The following is a 21,801-nucleotide window of genomic DNA, read 5'->3' as shown; positions in this document are numbered from 1 at the left end:
ACACTGCACAGTGACTTGTTTATGAGCTATTTGATCATATACAGTTTCACATATTTTGAAATCCTCAACAACAAAAATGTTATCAAGCCACTCAGAACGCACATGCACTTTGTATACCTGTGTGTGTGTGTTTGTGTGTTTATTTATTTATGTGTAATGGGCGAGACTTGGCAAATATGAACAAAATCTTTTTTACCACCTTTACTACCCATTAATTTTGCTGGTGTTTCTTCAGGTCTGGAATACCCTTTCTGGTTTAGACCAATTCAATTCCTTTTTGGCCTTCGAAGTTCTCTATGTGTTAGTCACTACTTAGCAAAACAGAACTGACCCTACCTTCACTTTCTATGGTTCACAATTTTGTTGGGAAGCAGACACAATGCATAGGTAAATTGCGATAAATATATCACAGCCAGGCCACCTGGGTGGCTCAGTCGTTAAGCATCCTCAGGTCATGATCCCAGAGTCGTGGGATCGAGCCCTGCATCCGGCTCCCTGCTCAGCGGGAAGCCTGCTTCTCCCTCTCCCATTCCCCCTGCGTGTGTTACCTCTCTCGCTGTGTCTCTCTCTGTCAAATAAATAAATATCACAGCCTAAAGGGAAAAGCGGCATACTTTACATTTATAAACTCAATTTTGTAAGAAAATTTTGCAAAAAAAAAAATATATATATATATATATGAACTGAATTTATTAGACCTTAGTACTGTAAGTAGTTAGTTTTGCTAGTCAGTTCAGGCAATAGAAGAAATTAATCTATATTAAACTTAATACTGTAGTTTTAAATGCTTGAGGGAATTTAAATCACAATGGGACCAATTTTTTAACAAAATTTGGTCTATTGAATTTGAATGACCAAATGTTAAAGTTCCCTCTTGAAAGTGATTATTAAAATTCATTAGATTTATAAATAGAATGTTGAGATGAAATAATAGAATGTTGAGATTTATAAAGATAAAGACTTAAGAAAAACTAAATTAAAAAAAGAAAAAGAAAAACTAAATTTTACAATGTATATGACTAATAAATAGAACATTAATTTTGAAATAATTTAAAAGGTCAATTTCAAAAAACAAAATAATGATAAATGTACATAAACGCTACCTGCAGACACCCTAAAAAATGTACATTGACGGCAAGCATGGTTAATCACCTAATTTAACAGTGAAGGGTTTGCTACTAAGATTCTTGGGCAGTAATCACCATTTCCTAAGCTCTTACTATCAGTCAGGAACTGTTCTGAGTACTTTTCACATAACTCATTTGATTCTCATAACAATCCTGCAAAGTCAGTTGTTTTATTGTTCTCATCTTATAGACAGGGACTAAGGCTCAGAGAAGTTAAATTATTTGCCTACGGTCACTCTAGCGAGCTAGGCTGAGCTAGTAAATGGGGGAGCTGGGATTTGAACCAATGCAATTGTACAGTATAAATAAATAGACTTTTTTTTAAAGATTCTATTTATTTATTTATTTGACAGAGAGAGAGAGCACAAGCTGGGGGAGCGGCAGGCCGAGGAGAGGGAGAAGCAGACTTCCCGCTGAGCAGGGACCCCCCCCAGGGACCCCCCCCCCCCGATGTGGGGCTCAATCCCAGGACTCTGGGATCATGACCTGAGCTGAAGGCAGACGCTTAACTGACTGAGCCACGCAGGTGCCCCTAAATAGACTTTTAAGATAGGTAGCTAGGCTTACTCTCCCCATATTTGTGATACTCTAAACTTACACATTGGAGCTGAGATGAATATCAGAAATATTTCATTTAAAAGATACTGGGTTAGGGGCGCCTGGGTGGCTCAGTCGTTAAGCGTCTGCCTTCAGCTCAGGTCATGATCCCGGGGTCCTGGGATCGAGCCCCGCATCGGGCTCCCTGCTCTGCGGGAAGCTTGCTTCTCCCTCTCCCACTCCCCCTGCTAGTGTTCCCTCTCTTGCTGTGTCTCTCTGTCAGAGAAATAATAAAATCTTAAAAAAAAAAAAAAAAGATACTGGGTTATTCAGAATAGTCACAGCATTGACTGTTGGGTATTGGTTTTATATATTTTTTCTTTCCTTCAAAAAATTCTATAATAGTTTTAAATTTTAATATTTTTAAATGTATCTGCAAGCAACATAAAGTACAACATAGAAAAACATGTAATAGAAAGTTAACCCTCCTCTCCCTAGAGTTAACCATTATTAACAGTTCAGTATGCATCCTTTCAGACATTCTACCCATGTACAAATATCACATTCTTAAATACTCAATGTCCATGTATATATTGTCCGTAACCTTTTAATTAATAAATTCTGGAGATATTTCCTTGTAAGGAAAATGGCTCTATTCATTTTTCCCTTAATTAATTAAATATTCCCTAACTTTATTTAAACACACTTCTGATGGCCATTAAATTGTTTCTGATTTTTCACTATTAAAAGCAATGCTTAGGGGCTGGCTCAGTCGGTAGAGGATGCAATTCTTGATCTTGGGGTTGCAAGTTTGAGCCCCACGTTGGGTATAGAGATTACTTAAAAAAAATCTTAAAAAAAAAATGCTTACAAATGACCATACTTGTACATTTTTTGTGCATGTGTACTTCTATAAGATAGATGCCTAGCTGTAAAATTGCTGATCAAAGAGACATTCTCAATTTTAATTTTAATAAGTATTTACCGAATTTCCTTCCAATGGGTTATATTCATTTTCATTGCAGCTTTCAGAATTTAAAATAATTTTTGCGGCATCTGGGTGGTTCAATCAGTTAAGCATCTGCCCTCGGCTCAGGTCATGATCCCAGGGTCCTGGGACAGAGCCCCACATCAGGCTCCCTGCTCAGCAGGCTCTCTGCTTCTCCCTCTCCCTCTGCCTGCCCCTCCTACTGCTTGTTCTCTCTCCCTCTCTCTCTCTCTCTGCCAAATAAATAAAATCTTTAAAAAAAATTTTTTTAATGAAATATTTTCAATCTCATGAGAAAAATCCCAATTTAAAACAATTACCAGGCATTCATAAAAGGAATATAATTCACATACTATATTACAGTATTCCAAAATTTCATATGAGCCTGATTCCTAAGGCAGCCAGCATCTGGAACAGTATTTGCCATAACAGGGGTTCAATGAAAGCTGCTGCACTCAGGAAGGAGCGCTGGGTAAACCCTTCTTAAACTCCCCTATGAAATTAGATTCCAGAGGCTCTGTTGCCATCTGGTGGTAATTTCCCCCCTGATGACACCTCCTCTGACATGATTTCCGAGAAGTCCTTCATTCTACAGTTAATTACTTCCTCAGTCTGTATGAGGCATTAATTATTTCATCATCCATGATTACTAAACATATTTTTTTTTAAATTATGAGGAAATCACATTATTTCTAAATTTTTTTCAGTTTCTTGAGACAATTAGCTGGAAGTGCAAGTACCAAAAATATCCTCCTGCCTACATTTTTTTGAAGACTCTTAAATAGACGGGAGCTCTTCTATTAACAGACTTTTGCTTCCACAGTAAGCAAAACATATAAAACTTATCTTTTTTCTATTATTTCCCCTCTCGTAATCTTCCCCACTTAAAAAAAAAAAAAGTTAAATGAGTCATAGAAATGGTGAGTTATTTGTACCCCCCAAAGCATCAGATACCTGCTGGTGTCCCACTCATATCTCCTTGGCATTTATGATTTCTGAATATGCAGATCCAAACTCCAATTGTCACATCTTTGCCTCAGAGCTCCCTTTGGCCACGTGTATGCAGGTGCCAGGGAAATACTGCATCCCCCTAAACTGAAAGCAGCCCTCAACCACTGACAGATGGGGATTGACATATAAATACCATTATGGGTTGAATTGTATTTCTCAAAATGCATATATTGAAGTCCTAACTCGCAGTACTTGAGAATGTGACCTTATTTGGAGATAGGATCTTTAGAGAGATAATCAAGTTAAAATGAGGTCATAAGGGTGGGCCCTAATCCAATATGACCTGTATCCTTATACAAAGGTGGAATTTGGACCAGAAATATGCAGAGAGGTAAGACAACCATCCACTAGGCAAGGACAGAAGCCTAAAACAGCTCCTTCCTACACAGCCCTTAGAAGAAACCAACTCTGCTGACAGTGTGACTTTGGACTTCTAAACTCCCCAACTGTGAGAAAACACATTTCTGTTGTTTAAGCCAATCAGTGTGTGGTACTTTCTTATAGCAGCTTTAGCAAACTAATACACACACCCTGCTCCCTCACACCTGGCCTGGACTAACACTGTGATCTGTGTTCTGTGCTGTTTCCCAGAGTCCCCCATGGGATTCAGCTCCAATTACCCACAGTGGCAACTTCCTTGATAACACAGTCTTTATTCACTTCCTTCTCTTCCCTTTTTCAGTTCCCATTTCACTACTAGGTCCACCTCCGAAATGAACTACTTGATCTCGAACTCTCAAACTCTTGAACTTCTGGTCTCCAGGCCTCCTTGAGGAACCCAGACAAGACTGTATCAGAAACGGTACTCAGATGTCAGGATGGCATTCTGGAATCAGACCCCTTCCCAGCCAGATGGTCACAAGATCTCACTGCTTACGGACGTGGAGTGAGGGGTGATGACCACCAACCTGAAGCATCACAATTATTGGAGGCCTCATCTGTGGGGACTCAGGGCAGGATTCAGGGGGACAATCTTATACAACATTCCTGGCATTTGAGAGATGTGGGGTGAAATGTAGCTATAAGGACCATAGAGTGGGTTGGTTGTCGAAGGCTGTCAGTGTACCAAAGAGAATTACAAGCTCAGGCCACTAGGACTAACAAGAAAGCCAGAAAGCCTCTATGGTAACATGGACAGAAATGCATTTTATAGAAGTTACAAAGGAAACAGGAACATGAAATAATGTTACTCTAAACTAGCTTATCCTCATTTAGACCCCCCTGAGTCAGGTCCAGGGGGCATTCTGGAACACATGGTACATTCTGGAACAGGTGAGGGCAAATCCAGAAGGCCAGGACATCACACAAATGCAGACATCTCCACCAGCTTCCTCTGTCGCGCCCATGCTTTTCCTTCCAGCTCATACCTGCGGCCTCAGAGGAGGTGTCCTTCAACCCGGTGTGTGGAGAAGAGCAAAAACACTCGTGCCTGGTTCAAGAATAAATCATCTCTGTATGTTAATTGTTGTTCATCTCTATGTGGACTGCTGCCACACGACAGCCCCACCCAGGATGAAGAGAAGTGCTCCCCGTGGGCAGCGCATCAAGTAACCCAGCTGGTCATCACGTGGTGCGAAAGGAGAGGAGCCCCAGGTAAGCACAGACACAGACTGCTGGGCAATGGTGCACGACTTGACTGATGGATCAGGGAATGGGATCAGAAGACTGAAAACAAAAGAATGGGCAACAAAATGTGAAATCTGTGTGTCTTACACCAGCACCCACAGAAACTACTCATCAAAGGAGGTGCAGAGCAACCAGGTAGGTAGGATGACTCATCCAGGGACGTCCAGCCAGCCTCTGTCCTTGGCCATGCCAGTGCTCCCTCAGTGGACTCATGAGCAGAGTAGCTGTGGTAGCAGGGATGAAGACTTTTACACCAGGCCCACCTTAGTGGCTACTGCTAAATGTCTGACCAATTAACCCCTGAAGCTGAAGGTGAGCCCTAATTATGTTATCATCCCCCCAAGGAGACCAACCAGCCACTTGGTGGAAATGTGATTCCATTGAACTCCTTCCACTCTAGAAGGAGCAGAGATTCACCTCTACTGGGACTGAGTCCAAGGACAGATTCTCCTTTTCTGCTGGCAGTGTCTTGACCAACAATGCTATCCAAAGGCTCAAAGAGTATCTCATGTATCATTTTGAAATTCCACATAACATCACCTTAGACCAATGTTTGCCAAATTGCTTTTCATTACCCTTCATTAGACACTTTTTGCTAATTGCCACTCCCATGAAATTTTAATAGCACAGATATACTGTATCCCTGTATATGCACCATATGTGTATCTGTGCTTTAAACATAAGAAGACTAAAATTAGTTTTTCCCATCAAGAACCAATTTTCACCCCTTGTGAGTAATACTGCCCCCACTGAGAATGCATACCTTACACCAAGAGCTTCACTTTATAGTGAAGTTGGTGCAACAACAGGGAAATGCCCATGGGCTCCACTTTGTCTGCTACATGCCACGTCACCTAGAAGCTGCTGTCCTGATAGAATGTTGGAATGGCCTTGTAAAGGTGTGGCAGCTTGAGAATACATTGCAGGGATTGGGGTGCTGGTCTTAATGATGAGGTCTTATATGGTGCTTATATAGCCATAATATGGTACTAGATGTTGACTCCAATAGATAGAAAACATAGGTCTGGGAGCAAAGGGATGAGAGTGGCCTCTGCCACCAGAGATTACACTGACCCACTTGGGAAACTGGTGCTTCCCATCTCTTCAACTTTAGGCTCTGCAGCACTAGAGCATCTCGCTCTATGTGGTTACCAGGAGATGCATCAACCATGGGGCATAGAAAGGGTTCCACTGGGGCGCCTGGGTGGCTCAGTCAGTTAAGCATCTGCCTTCAGCTCAGGTCATGATCCTGGGGTCCTGGGATTGAGCCCATGTCAGGCTCCTTGATCAGTGGAGAGTCTGCTTTTCCCTCTCCCTCTGACCCTCCCCCCACTCATGCTCTCTCTCTCTCTCAAGTAAATAAATAATCTTGGGGCGCCTGGGTGGCTCAGTTGGTTAAGCAACTGCCTTCGGCTCAGGTCACGATACTGGAGTCCCGGGATCGAGTCCCACATCGGGCTCCCGGCTCGGCGGGGAGCCTGCCTCTCCCTCTGACCCTCCCCCCTCTCATGCTCTCTCTTCCTCATTCTCTCTCTCAAGTAAATAAATAAAATCTTTAAATAAATAAATAAATAAATCTTGAAAGAAAGAAAGAAAAAGAAAAGGAGGGAAAGAAGGAAGGAAGGAAGGAAGAAAAAGAGAAAGAAAGAAAAGAAAGAAAGAAAGTTCATTCTACTAAAACTGTGACTGATGCCTAGTCATGCCAGTAGATGAGCAAGAAAAGAAAGGAGTAACTGTCCCAGCAGGAGTAGATGATTATCATGAGGAAAGTGGGACAGGGAGGAATATATCCGGAACACAGGAGTTTCACTGGGATGCCTCTGGGGGTTGCCATGCCTGGTGAAAAATTATCAGTTGGCAATTTCAGCAAACAGGGTCTGACAAGAGCCTGATAACCAGGGGCTGAGACCCCTTAGGGATGAGGGTTTGGGTCGCCCCACCAGTCATGCAACCTAGACAAGCAGTAGATTTGCCAAGGGGGAAGGGAATCTAGAATGTGTGGTATTAATTTGCTAGGGCTGCCATATCAAAATACCACAAACTGGATGGCATAAACAATAGAAATTCATTTTCTTGCAGTTCTGGAAGCTGGCAGTCCAAGATTAAGGTGCTGGTTGGTTTCCTCTGAGGCCTCTCTCCAGGCTTGCAGATGGCTATCTTCTGGTTGTTTTTCAAAGGTCGTTCCTTTGTGCACACTCACCCCTGGTGTCTCTTTCTCTTCTTAGAAGGATGCCAATCAGAATGGATTAGTGCCCCACCCCAGGGACCTCATTTCAACTTAATCACCTCTTTCAAGGCCCTATCTCCAAACACAGTCACATTCTGAGGTGTGGAGGATTGGGACTTCAACATATAAATTTGGAGGGGGCTGTGAGCAGAATATGATTCACTCCATAACAGGCTGGTGGAGGAAGGAGATGATGAATAGCAGTTATAGACTCAGGACCATCTATAGCAAGGGACTATAGCTTGTCCTACTAAACCCGCTGGTGTGCGTATGCGTGTGCGCGTGTGTGTGTGTGTGCGTGTTGGAAACCAGAACTTGAAGAAGTGATGGCAGGCAGGGTGGAGTAAAATTCATGCGGGCACAAATGGATCTGAGCCACGCAGGGGTCAGCCACTGTCAGGGCACCATCCACATTCCTTCTGCACTTACCGTTCCCTTACAGGGCAGCCCAAATTCCGACTGCCAGGAACTGCCCCTCCCAAGGACTCTCTCGGCAATCTGGATCCCACTCTGCTTGGCACTTCTGCATTTCAGGCAGGTCAGAGATGCCAGGGAATTCATCTTTCCTGGGGGTGGCCCTCAACCAGTGAGTGCAGGGAGCTGGGGAAGGAATATCACCACTCCTCTCCACTGGTGAGTCGGCTTGAGGTGTGTGTCCCACACGGTTCCCCAGGAGTCCCCAGACTGAAGCTCCAGTGTCCGCAGTGCTGACGGCTCAATAATGCAGGCCTTTTTGTTTTCCTTCCCTTCCCTCCTACCTTCCATCTCCTTTACCTTCCCACTACGATACGGGTGCTTTCTGGGATCACCCCCCAGAAAAAAAGACCTGCACTCAAATTCTTACCTCAGGGTCGGCTTCTGGCGGAATTCAAATTAAGATACCCACGGTCTTCAGGGTAGCTCATATTTACTAAACTTAACGTGTATGCTTATTTGACTGGCTTTGCTCCCTTTACACTCCTGGTTTCTCTCTCAGACTGGTTGCTTCTCCAGGTGCGCTCTCTCCTAGCCACTAATTCTTTCATACTTACTACAGTGTGTCAGGTGCTGGGGACACAGCAAGAAAAACTGACGGGGAGGGACCTGCTGTCATGAAGGTTACTGTCCAGAAGGGAAGCCAGACTTTAAACAATTAATTTCAAGAGCGAATCATGTCCTATCAAGGACAATCTGGGAGAGAAAAAGGACACAGCAGTGGGATCCAATCTTGTCTGGAGGCGGGGACGGTGCCTCCCCAAGGAAGTGACTTTGCTGGAAGGATCACAAAAATGCAAAATAAATCACCAATCACCAGGAACCTTTATTTTACTTCATATCAAACTGAAAAAGCCATAAAATTAAAATATTTTCAATTCATAAAACTTTTACATCAATGACACTGACCAATAGAAAAGTGAAATCCCTGAGGAATTGCCAACAATAAATAAAATACTTAAAAACAGAATGTTCTGAGTTCGAAGGAAAATTTCCTGAGCTTGCTCAATTTGGGGAAGTCAATGGCCCTTTGCAAACTTCAGTTTGTCAAAAGGATATCCAATTGATGCAAGTTTCCTGTCATGAGAAGAAGCTGCCACTTTCAGTAACACCTTACATTAAATGGGGGGAAATAATCTTGTTTCAATCAATTTATGCATAGTTCTGAGAAATCTATTACACGGGCAGGAGAAGAAAATATGTGCTCTTTGTGCCAACAGACTTTTACAACATACCAAATAAGTACCAGTGCTAGTTTTAATTTGTTATTAACTACAATGTGTTGTTTTCTTGTGGAGTGTGGATATTATACAAAAGGGATGTAGTCTCCCTACTGTTTGTGGGTAAGAAAAAGAAAGACTCAAATACCTGTGAAAGGGTAAGATCAACACTTTTAAAAATTCCAGAATCTAGCAAGGGAAAGATTCTCTGTGAAGAAGACCCAGGATGGAGGACTGGCTTTGGAGCTCTAGAATTTCTTTTAGGAATGGAGTCAAAATATCTTGTTACATGGATTTGAGGATGTACTTTTTTTCCCCCACACTTTCACAAATCAAATTCAAATGGGCTTGGCCATTAACTGTCACAAGTTAACGGTCAAGTCCCCCACCTAACTTTCTCAGTGGTATATAAAATAATGGCATGCTTTACAAACACCTTCTTAGACTAAATTAAATATGGTGCTCTGTACTTCAGCACACACAGTGAGTCATATAAAAATAAATCTGACATTTAAGCCCTGGTAATTTTCCCAACTGAAAGGACACTGGCAAAAACATTTGGTGACTGAAATTTCAACACGAGCACCATAGCCTCAGGAAGGATTAGGACGAATGGTGATGTGGGATGAGCTTACACTCTGGTTTTGGTTCTGTCCCTAATCAGTAAGGAAATGGATTTCACACTTCTGGGCCTCATTTCCTCATCTGTAAAATGAAAAAGTATGATCAGATGCCCTCTCAGTCCTCCAGCCAAAAAGGAAGGGGATTTATAATTCTGCACCACTGAGGGCGCATCCTGCTGTGGAACATTCCACAGCCACGCTGCCCCCAAAGCCAAAGACGTGCCTACAGGCTGACGGTGTGGACCCCTCTTCAGCCACCTCTCCCCCCACAAGAAGAGTCAAGGCTCCAAATCCAGAGATTTTCTGGAATCAAGGAGATAACACAATTCATTCACAATGTTGGTAACTGAGAGGAAAAGGGTAATTCTTCAGTTTGGGGCAATGTGTAAGCTTCTTTTAAAAATTTCAGAACTTCCCTAACCTCAGTTGATCTAAATGTCTACCATCAATATAAAATACCAGAACATGACAGCAAGGTCTCACTTCAAAGTTTCATGACTGACATAGCTTGGCTAGAGATGCTCCTGCTCTGAGTGCTTCCTCCCATGCCATCGAAGCACCAGCCGGGAAGGGAGTTGTGTTCTGAAAGAAAATAACAAAGAAATTTCATTAGAATGAACCATTGACCTCAGCTCCTCACTCCTACCTTGATACATTATCTACAAAGAATAAGTATGCTTGGCCAAAGAAAGCAAATGGTGAGGAATAAGTATTAAAAGTGATGAAAAATGGGGGTGCCTGGGTGGCTCAGTCGGTTAGGCATCCGACTCTTTTTTTTTTTTAAGATTTTATTTAAAAGACAGAGAGACACACAGCAAGAGAGGGAAAACAAGCAGGGGGAGTGGGAGAGGGAGAAGCAGGCTTCCCGCCGAGCATGGAGCCTGATGCGGGGCTCGATCCCAGGACCCTGGGATCATGACCCGAGCCAAAGGCAGACGCTTAACTGACTGAGCCACCTAGGCGCCCCCAAGCATCTGACTCTTGATTTTGGCTCAGGTCATGATCTCAGGGTCCTGGGATCGAGCCTGGTATTGGGCTCCCCACTCAGCAGGCAGTCTGCTGGAGATGCTCTCTCTCTCCCACTGCTCCTCTCCCCACCCCACCCCCCAGAGCTCACATGCACACACACACACACACACACACACACACACTCTCTCTCTCTGTCAAATAAATAAATAAAATATTTTTTTAAATTTTTATTTATTAGAGAGAGAGAGCAAGCACGGGGAGTGTCAGGCAGAGGGAGAGGGAGAAGCAGGCTCCCTGCTGAGCCAGGAGCCTGATGCGGGGCTCAATCCCAGATGCGGGGCTCGATCCCAGGACCCTGGGATCATGACCTGAGCCAAAGGCAGACACTTAACTGACTGAGCCACCCAGGTGCCCCCTCAAAGAAATACATTTTTCAAAAAGTGATGAAAAATGGATTGTGATGACAACAGCATTGCTTTCTGGTAAACAATACACGTATTTATATTTTCTGATACACAAAAGTTATAATCTGTCTTTACCTAAACATGTTAGAACCAAAAACAGGCAGAGCAGCTAATACCAACGACACCACACAAACCACAAATTCCTACACCTTCCTAGTTCGTTTCCAAAGGCTCAAACTCTTTTAAGTGTTGTGAGAAGTTGCTTAGCTAAGTTATTAACTAAGACAGACTTCCTTCTGTAAAATTCTCTTCAGCTCTGTCAATAATACCCATATATGCTGAGCCCCTGTCCGTTGAGCTGGCGCACACCAAGGAACCCGAGGAGGTGACAGAGCTCATGTGTGTTGGTGTTCGCATCATGCATCTGTGAACAGCAGGTTCTACAGCTCTGAGGAACTAGAGCTGCCAGATCAAAGGTTACCATTACGCCACTAGAATACATGCTTTATGCAAATAGGTGAGGGTAGGAAAGGAAGAGGTTAAAAAAAAACAAACACCACCAAACTCTTGGAGCTGCCCATGACTGCCTGCAGCCATCATGTATGTGGTGTTCCAGAGGGTGGGGGTCCCAAGTCGCTGATTCCCCCGTCCCTCTCTACCGCTAATATGGGCTGTGCCTCTTTCCATGAGAAAAAGGGAACCTTATGAAATGAAGAAATGATGACCAGTTGTAAAAACTCCATTTGTTTGTAAGTCAGAAAGTTATGCATAGTCAGAGGCCAGGGTATTTTAGATCTTCAATTTCCATCATCTTTCACAGCCAAGTTGCTTAGATATTAAAGACATTTATTAAGCAACTTAAGGAGTCATATTTAAATATCAATACATACTAGCTGATTATTTCTATGTAATTAAAACAACATGGCTTCTGTCCCATCTAGCTAATGGGCTATAAGTCACAAAGTAGGTGTTTTCAGAGGACTGAAGACAAGCAAGTTTTGACACGCTCACTGCAAGAATTTTTCAGTGCTATACTGTTGGTGGGAATGCAAGCTGGTGCAGCCACTCTGGAAAACAGCATGGAGGTTCCTCAAAAAGTTGAAAATAGAGCTACCCTACGATCCAGCAATTGCACTACTGGGTATTTACCCCAAAGATACAAATGTAGTGATCCAAATGGGCACCTGCACCCCAAAGTTTATAGTGGCAATGCCCACAATAGCCAAACTATGGAAAGAGCCCAGATGTCCATTGACAGATGACTGGATAAAGTAGATGTGGTATATATATACAATGGAATACTACTCAGCCATAAAAAAATTGAAATCTTGCCATTTGTAATGACATGGATGGAACTAGAGGGTATTATGCTAAGTGAAAGAAGTCAGAGAAAGACAATTATCATATGATCTCACTCACATGTGGAATTTAAGAAACAAAACAGAGGATCATAGGGGAAGAGAGGAAAAAATAAACAAGACAAAATCAGAGAGGGAGACAAACCAGAAGAGACTCTTAATCATAGGAAACAAACGGAGGGTTGCTCGAGGGGAGGGGGATGGAGGGATGGGGTGATAGATATTAAGGAGGGCATGTGATGTAATGAGCACTGGGTATTATATAAGACTGATGAATCACTGACCTCTACCTCTCAAACTAATAATACATTATATGTTAGTTAATTGAATTTAAATTTAAAAAATTTTTTTAAAAAAGAACTTTTCAGTGCTATGAAACACTGAAGGAAAGCCACCACAGAGCACTATTAAAACCTGTTTTGTTGGTGCAGCCACTCTGGAAAACAGTAAGGAGGTTCCTCAAAAAGTTGAAAATAGAGCTACCATACAACCCAGCAATTGCACTACTGGGTATTTACCCCAAAGATACAAATGTAGGGATCTGAAGGGGCACATGCACCCCAATGTTTATAGCAGCAGTGTCCACTATAGCCAAACTATGGAAAGAGCCCAGATGTCCATCAACAGATGAATGGATAAAGAAGATGTGGTATATATATACAATGGAATATTATACAGCCATCAAAAAATGAAATCTTTTTCAATGACGTGGATGGAACTAGAGGGTATTATGCTAAGTGAAATAAGTCAATCAGAGAAAGATAAGTATCATATGAACTTACTGATATGAAGAATTCGAGAAACAAGACAGAGGATCATAGGGGAAGGGAGGGAAAAATGAAACAAGACAAAACCAGAGAGGGAGACAAACCGTAAGAGACTCTTAATCTCAGGAAACCAACTGAGGGTTGCAGGAGTGGAGGGGGCTGGGAGGGATGGGTGGCTGGGTGATAGACATTGGGGAGGGTATGTGCTATGGTGAGCGCCGTGAATTGTGCAAGACTGATGAATCACAGACCTGTACCCCTGAAACAAATAATACATTATATGTTAATTAAAAAATTAGGGAGGGTATGTGCTCTGGTAAGCGCTGTGAATTGTGCAAGACTGTTGAATCTCAGATCTGTACCTCTGAAACAAATAATGCAATATATGTTAAGAAAAAAAAAAGAAGAAGAAGAAGATAACAGGAGGGGAAGAATGAAGGGGGGGAATCGGAGGGGGCGACGAACCATGAGAGACGATGGACTCTGAAAAACAGAGGGTTCTAGAGGGGAGGAGGGTGGGAGGATGGGTTAGCCTGGTGGTGGGTATTGAGGAGGGCACATTCTGCATGGAGCAGTGGGTGTTATGCACAAACAATGAATCATGGAACACTACATCTAAAACTAATGATTAATGTATGGGGATTAACATAACAATAAAAAAATTTTTAAAAAAATGAAAAACCTGTTTTGTTTCCTAAGAGACAGTAGCACCAAACCAGGGAGGGTGGGAGAGAGGCTGTTCCAGTTCCTGTATCCCACCCCCACTCCTGGCACTCCCAGGAACATACTAAATCAGGAATGTGCAAGAGGATCCACCCTTCAAAAACAGTTTTTTATTAAAGAAGTAATAAAGTTTCATTGTAAACCAATTGGAAAACATAAGTAAAGAAAAACTATTACTTGTTTGGGAATATACCTTTTCAAGCCTTTTCTTTGCTCATACGTACATATGTTGTCATACCCCAAGATACGCCCATTTGGGTTAAAACATTCATACTTGATAGAGTTTCATATAGTACTATTTTGGCTTCGGAGGCATTCCTTCACACTTGTGAAGACTGAGATTGACTTGGGACATGTTGCAAGTTGCAAGTGTCTGAGAACCAAAGACAGAGCACCATCTTTGCAGTAATGGTTGCCTCCACAATTCAGCTCTAGGAATCCTTGTTTGCTAGTTTGGAGCAGTAATAATCTGAGATAAGTTGACCCCCATAATGCCCTTGTGTAAGAGGTGAGTGTGATAGTGTTTGCCTCATTTTCACTGACTTCTTTTTTTTTTTTAAGATTTTATTTATTTATTTGAGAGAGACAGAGCACAAGAAGGGGGAGCGGGAGAGGGAGAAGCAGACTCCCCACCGAGCAGGGAGCCCGATGCGGGGCTCGATCCCAGGACTCCAGGATCATGACCTGAGCCAAAGGCAGTCGCTTAACCAACTGAGCCACCCAGGCGCCCCATTCAGCTTTTTAAAATTATTTTATTTTATTTTTTTTAAAGATTTTATTTATTTATTTGAGAGAGAGAATGAGATAGAGAGAGAGCATGAGAGGGGGGGAGGGTCAGAGGGAGAAGCAGACTCCCTGCTGAGCAGGGAGCCCGATGCGGGACTCGATCCCGGGACTCCAGGATCATGACCTGAGCCGAAGGCAGTCGCTTAACCAACTGAGCCACCCAGGCGCCCTCACTGACTTCTTTTGACTTGACTTTTCCCCCTTTGGGGAATGGGGGAGTACACTATTACTTAAACAGTGAGGATCACGTGTGTTTTGTTTGTGAGCCTTGCCTTGAGCGTTAAGTGTGTTATAGCCACAAAGAGCTTAACGGGAGCAGAAACGAGCTACAGAATAATTAATGAAGGGAGAATCTCCTCATTCAAATATGTACGGCGCGGGCACCAGTCCCCTTGCAGTATGGGATTTAGAGAGGCCATCCTGCAGAACCCCATGCACCAGTGGGCCAGCCTGAGGCAAGGCCTTGCTGCTTGCAGTGGTGTTTTAAGGAAGCTTCAGAGACTCAAAAACACACTCATCAGTCTAAATGTAATTTGATTATGCAAACATTAAAGGTTCTTACCATTGATGTTACTGGTAGATCAGACTGTAGTCATCAACCAAGGAATAGTCAGGAGCATCTGCAAAGGGCAGAACGGCAACATTAAGTTAATCTTGTTTCATGATAAGATCTTAGCCCTTCTGAAATCAGAACATTCCACTTTAAGATTCTAGTGACTGTCGTTTTATAAAAAGAAAACATCTGGCGACAAATCCTACCAATGGTAGTCATGACTATAAACCAGAGGATTCACTCACACATTCTGGAAATCACTACTATGATTTCATTGCCCTTTTCATCCATGCACAGATAGCAGCACCCAGAGTAAAGTCATCTTCAGACGTAGACATAAATAAGTCCCACGTTATCAGATGGTAATTGTTTTACAAAAATAAAATAACTTAAATCCTTATATTTTTCAAAGATATCATTTCAGCCCCTGAATTTCTTTCAGTCACTGAAGCTCTACTAAGCTCCCATATGCTGCATGAGTTTTCTCTTCCCTCAGTCCCTTGAACCCAGGTAGGTAGATCTTTCTTTTACTCGAATAACAGATATTTGTTGAGCACCTACTATGTGCCCAGTACTGTGTTAGGTGCTATGAGTGATACAGGAGAAAACCAAGTGCCCACCCTCAAGGATCTTATAATTATCCAAGGACTAAAACTAACAAAAAGTGCTAAAATGTGTGGTTGTCCCAGAGGTATCATTAGGAGTTCTGAATGAAAAAGAGACCAGAGTGATTAGTGAAAGACCCAATTACGGTCAGTGCACAAATATATAATATTAGGTTATATGTTGCTAGACATCTTTGCCTTCTATCAGTTATGTTTCTGTGTAATCCAAAGGAAACTATATCTCACTTTGCTGTTTATATGGTTCAAGTTGAAATAATCTCTTAGGTAAGACTGCCTTATAATAAGTTTCTTTTGGTACTCCAAGAGTGGAATTCTCTTTGATAAGCTATAAAGTAGACCACCAATTACCAAAGTCCACTCTGTGACAAACAGTATTATATTAAGATCCTGATACAGGTTCATTCTCTTGAGAATTTGATTCTATTTATTCCCTTCTTTCCGGGCGCCTGGGTGGCTCAGTCGTTAAGCTTCTGCCTTTGGCTCAGGTCATGATCCCAGGGTCCTGGGACCGAGCCCTATATCGGGTTCCCTGCTCAGCGTGGAGCCTGCTTCTCCCTCTCCCACTCCCCCTGCTTGTGTTCCCTCTCTCACTGTGTCTCTCTCTGTCAAATAAATAAATAAAATCTTTAAAAAAAATTGTTCCATTCTTTCCCTTTATTTCAACATTCTAACTACTCAACCTTAGAGAGAACATGATGGGGCACCTGGGTGGCTCAGTCAGTTAAGCAACTGATTTCAGCTCAAGTCATGACCTCAGGATCCTGCGTGGAACTCTGCGCTCAGCTGGGAGTCTGCTTCTCCCTCTGCCCCACCCCCCTGCTCATGTGCTCGCTCTCTCTCAAATAAATAAATAATATCTTTACAAAAAAGAAAAGAGAGAGAGAACATGACATAAGCATTTCAAAAGGTCTTTCTCGGTGTCATACCTGGTGAACTTTTAGGAACTGGGAGAGGTCCTCTCCTGTAAGAAATGAAAACCAAAGTTTTTCATATGAGATCTTGTTATTTTTCTAATTTTTGACTTCACACTATAAGCATACTGCCCTCTAATCAGATCTGGTTTCTGTTCTGGAGAGTCAAGGAGAGTTCAGATGAAGCAAAAGGCCTGCACCAACGCTGACCCACTGGAATCCAGGCTGCTGACATTCTATTATGCTGACAGGCAGGCTGCACGGCGGGCAGGAAGCACGGAGCCCCGCCCCCACAGCCCACACCGACAAGAGGAAAATATCTGCTATGAGTGCGCGGTTTCCTGATCTGGTACCTCCGCATGATCACACCTAAAATGGAAAATACAAGCGGCTTCCACCTCACTGTTGGGATGAAATGAGCTAATTCACACGAACTATTCTGAACACAGCCTGGCATTCTTAAATATTGATGAGGGTCCGGCAATGCCCCCTCAAATACTCCTCTTTTGAAAAAACTGGAATGGAAGTTAGCAGCTTAGTCGTGAAGTTGACTGCGTGAAACAGAAGTTTCTCTTCTGTCGGGATCCTTTACAGGTTATAGCCCTGTAAAGGGCCAGACGGTAAACGATTTCGGCTCTGCTGGCCACGAGGGCAACTCGGTTGCAACTCTGTCAACCTGAATGCAATAGAAGCCACAGACAAAATGCAAACGAATGAGCATGGTCGGGGTCCAATAAAACTTTATATGAACACTGACATCTGAATTTCATGTAATTTTCATGTGTCACAAAATAATATCCTTTTCTCTTTATTCAGCCATTTAAAAATGTAAAAACTATTCTTTACTCTTGGGCCCTACCAAAAGAGCTTGGTCAGAGTTGATTCACAGCGGGCCAGAGTCTGCTGACTCCTGCTTTCTATAAGCTGTAAAAAAGGTATAGGATTCATATGTGAGTAACAATAATCACCCTCAAGCATGATATAGTCCTCCTTAAACTATGACTGGTAAAATCCACTGAACATTTGTCCTAAATGTGGATGTGTTCCAATTCTAATACCTCTTAGAACACTAATGATAACAACATTTATTAAAAGTATTTTTCTTGGGCGCCTGGGTGGCTCAGTCGTTAAGGTCTGCCTTCGGCTCAGGTCATGATCCCAGGGTCCTGGGATCGAGTCCCACATCGGGCTCCCTGCTCTGCGGGAAGCCTGCTTCTCCCTCTCCCACTCCCCCTGCTTGTGTTCCTGCTCTCGCTATGTCTCTCTCTGTCAAAAAAATAAATTAAAAAAAAAAAGTATTTTTCTTTATTTGAAAGGTAGCTGGTTATTACCTTGCTACGTTAGGTCCCGGGGCCTTTCCCTGTGAGGCTGTATTCTTCTGGGGGCAGTAGAAATTCTCATACATGATGGGTGCTAGGGGAATTAAGAAAGAAAATATTAAGATGATGGTGTCTTCCATTCTCGACATGTGATGCAGAAGACTAGTAGAAATGCTTAAATAAACCCCCAGCCCTGCCACTCCACTCACCTGGTGGGGTTTGTCCAGTTTTTCGGTTGTTCACAAAAAATGCAATGTCCTTCTCAATGCTGCATGCTTCCAAGCTCTTACGGACTTCTTCATACATCTAACAAAAAGAAGATAAATCGGGACACCCAGGTGGTTCAGTCAGTTAAGCATCTGCCTTCTGCCCGGGTCATGATCCCAGGGTCCTAGGATGGAGTCCCGTATTGGGCTCCCTGCTCGGCGGGAGTCTGCTTCTCCCTCTACCCCTCCCCACTGCTGTGCACTCTCTCTCTGACAAATAAGTAAATAAAATCTTTTAAAAAAAAAAAGATAAATCAAGCTAGAGTATGTCGGTGATAATTGTGACACAGCTTATTAAAACAGTTTTGATGAATGGCTGAATCTCCCAAATTTTGTTTTAAAAAAGAAAAAGAGACATTCCCAAGTCTCTTTTTCTATGACTCATATAAAGGGATTTCTCTGATGCATATCTGCTATTAAAATTGTTTTAAAGATGGCAAGAAAGGTATCTCTATGGCAGCATAAAAACCTTGCCAGAAAGAGGGTTTTTTATAATACTGATGGCCAAAGGAAATAGATACCAAGACTAATGCCACACACAAATGCAAAGACAATGCATTACCTTGGAAAAAGTTCTAGTCAATTCTACAGGTTTTCTAGGTATTCAATTGTTCTTCTAAAGTGTCCCATCTAAGTGAGGGTGGCTATTTCTTAGACAGAGGGTTGTGATAATTTGAATTCTGATCCGTTTGAGGTCTGAGATCCCATGAGGATTGCTGTGCACAAGTTAAAGCTGGATATTGACCCTGGGAATACTGCTGAAGTAAATCTTGAGCCCTGGCATGATCATTAGCCTGGGCAAGGGTCATTCTGCTAGTACTTGGCGCTGTCCTGGAGGGACACTCTGGGACTCACAGTCATGCTATAAAATCTCTGTCATCCATAAATTAAACTGCATTTTGGTCGGGGGGACGCCTGCGTGGCTCAGTCGGTTAAGTGTCTGCCTTTGGCTCAGGTCATGATCTATGATCTCAGGGTCCTGGGATCAAGCCCTGCATCAGGTTCCCTGCTGAGCCGGGAGCCCACTTCTCCCCCGGGCCCTCTGCCCCTTCCCCTGCTTGTGCACGCTCTCTCTCAAATAAATAAATAAAAATCCTGAAACAAACAAACAAACAAAAAACTGCATTTGGGTCTCCCTCTCTGCTCCCCTGTCCTAACTCTTAAAGAGAAAGTCATGGTAGCAAAGCAGACCAGGAGTCAGGCAGTTAGGTGTTTATTTGGGTCTATCAACTCATTGTGTGGTCTTGGGCAAGTCACTGTACCTCTCTGGGCCTCAAATGAGGAAGGTGGACTAATAAATGTCTATGGTTCCTCCCACTCTAATGAATCCTCCGTGGATGCCTTTGACTTACATCATCGCTTGTGACACATTGTTGTGACAGCTGATTCATGTGTAACCACAGTGCATTCCGAAAGAAGTTTATTCGTTCACATTCTTGAGCTTCAAACATCTATAGAAACATAACGACATGTCCGTACAGAGGCAGAGAAAAAGGACATTTGTCTAGACTGGCTATGACTTAAGAATCAGTATCAACCCTCATTATCTGTAAGCTTATTGCCCCGTTTAGGATAATGCCCTCACCACCGGGGAAACTCATCAACTCTTACTGTAGGCAAAGAATGCAAATGGTATTCTCAAACGGTATTAACACTAACAGGATCGGAGATAGTTCTGAAGGGAAGAGGTAATGACGAACCCAGATAGCAAGGTTCTAACCTGAATTCCAGCTCACATTTCCAACTGCCTAATGGGTTTCTCCACCTGGCAGCTTGCCAGAGCCTCCAATTTCCAAAACTCTGCCCTGCCCCTATGACTGAGTTCAATTGGCAAAACGGTCACAATCGTTGAAGCCAGTTCATGAGAACATGGGGGAACCTGCACTTGCCTTCTATCTCTGTGTATTTTTGAAATTTTCTTTAATAAAAAAGTTTTTTTAAAAGGTCACTCCCTGAACAATAGTTTTTTGGATATAAACAAATACCAACATTTGGAAAATCAAGCTCTTATTCTATAAAGTGGATGCTATTCTATTCAACAGTGGATGTTCTATATTAATGTGTTTTTTAATGTTGATTATAACACTATTAACATTTTGAAAATTTTTATAATGTAAAGCTTCACACATACACAAGAGAATAGTTTAATGACTGCCCATGTTCCCATCATCAGCTTAAACATTTATCAACTCACAACCAATTCTGTTTTATTATATGCCTACCAAATCAACTACTCCTCAGAGTATTTTGAAGCAAATACATTATTTCACCTGCAAACCTTTGAGTATTTATATGTAGCATAAATTTTAGATTTATTTAGTATTTAGTATTTATTTAGTATACTTAGTATATTAGTATATTTAATATTTATGTAGCATATAAATACTAAAATTTCACATTATTTTTATTATAGAATATTGCCCATAAAAAGCATCATAGACAGAAATGTAATGAATCCCCACATATCAACCACCTAGCTCAGTCAACAATTTTGTCCATATTTGCCTCAGATTCTGTTTAAGCCCCTTGTGTGCTTTCCCCAATCTCAATCACCTTCCTTCTTCCCCACAGATAACTATTTTCCTAAACTTTATCATTCTCATGCAGGCTTTTTTAATACGTACATGTCCATAAAATGTATATGATATTGCTTTGCATTTTTTTAAACCTTAAAAAGGGGGCTTATTCTAGGCTTTTCCATGAGAGTGTGCAATCAAGGAAGTAAAACAGAAGAGTGTTTTGGGAGGGGGATAGTGACCCACAGTACTAGAGAGTAGATATATATCAAATAAGATCAGGAACTGCAAAGGCTTGCTGGACCTCACACCATGGAGATTTCCAGTTCCTCAAGTGAGCAGCGGTGAGTGGGCGGGGGTGGGCAGGGGGGACCCCCAGACGCAGCAGGCTAGGATAGGCAAAGGGCGATGATTATGTGAAGACAACGCCTTCAAGAAGGCTGGCTGTGAAGACAGGAGAGGGTAGCAGATGGGAAGCAACAGCCAGTAGGTTCTAAAACCAAGAATGAGCAGAGTTGTGCAAATGACAATAGCAGAAGTTCACATTAAAGGCTGTGCCCAGGGGGCACCTGGGTGGCTCAGTCGTTAAGCATCTGCCTTCGGCTCAGGTCATGATCCCAGCGTCCTGGGATCTGAGCCCCGCATCGGGCTCTCTGCTCCGCGGGAACCCTGCCTCTCCCTCTCCCACTCTCCCTGCTTGTATTCCTGCTCTCTCTAATAAATAAATTAATTAATTTTTTTAAAAAGGCTGTGCACAGGCATGAGGGAAA

At 42.6% G+C, this 21,801-nt stretch overlaps 1 protein-coding gene across 1 annotated transcript in view; it reads right to left on the bottom strand.

Annotated features, from left to right (window-relative positions):
• Window positions 1-8,813: 8,813 nt before the first annotated feature.
• PSTPIP2 (proline-serine-threonine phosphatase interacting protein 2) overlaps window positions 8,814-21,801 on the bottom strand; it is a 46,789-nt gene continuing 33,801 nt past the window's right edge. The window contains exons 10-15 of the mRNA XM_021686207.2: window positions 19,868-19,966; window positions 18,459-18,555; window positions 18,262-18,343; window positions 16,946-16,980; window positions 15,403-15,460; window positions 8,814-10,415 (exon numbers count right to left, since the gene is read on the bottom strand). Coding sequence (XP_021541882.1) covers window positions 15,411-15,460; window positions 16,946-16,980; window positions 18,262-18,343; window positions 18,459-18,555; window positions 19,868-19,966 — 363 coding nt within the window. The 3' untranslated portion in view covers window positions 8,814-10,415; window positions 15,403-15,410. The remainder of the gene's footprint in view (window positions 10,416-15,402; window positions 15,461-16,945; window positions 16,981-18,261; window positions 18,344-18,458; window positions 18,556-19,867; window positions 19,967-21,801) is intronic.

This window comes from Neomonachus schauinslandi, chromosome 14, assembly GCF_002201575.2.
Source record: "Neomonachus schauinslandi chromosome 14, ASM220157v2, whole genome shotgun sequence".
Lineage (NCBI taxonomy): Eukaryota > Metazoa > Chordata > Mammalia > Carnivora > Phocidae > Neomonachus > Neomonachus schauinslandi.
The sequence above is the reverse complement of the archived record's forward strand: the minus strand, read 5'-3'. Positions and strand labels throughout refer to the sequence as shown.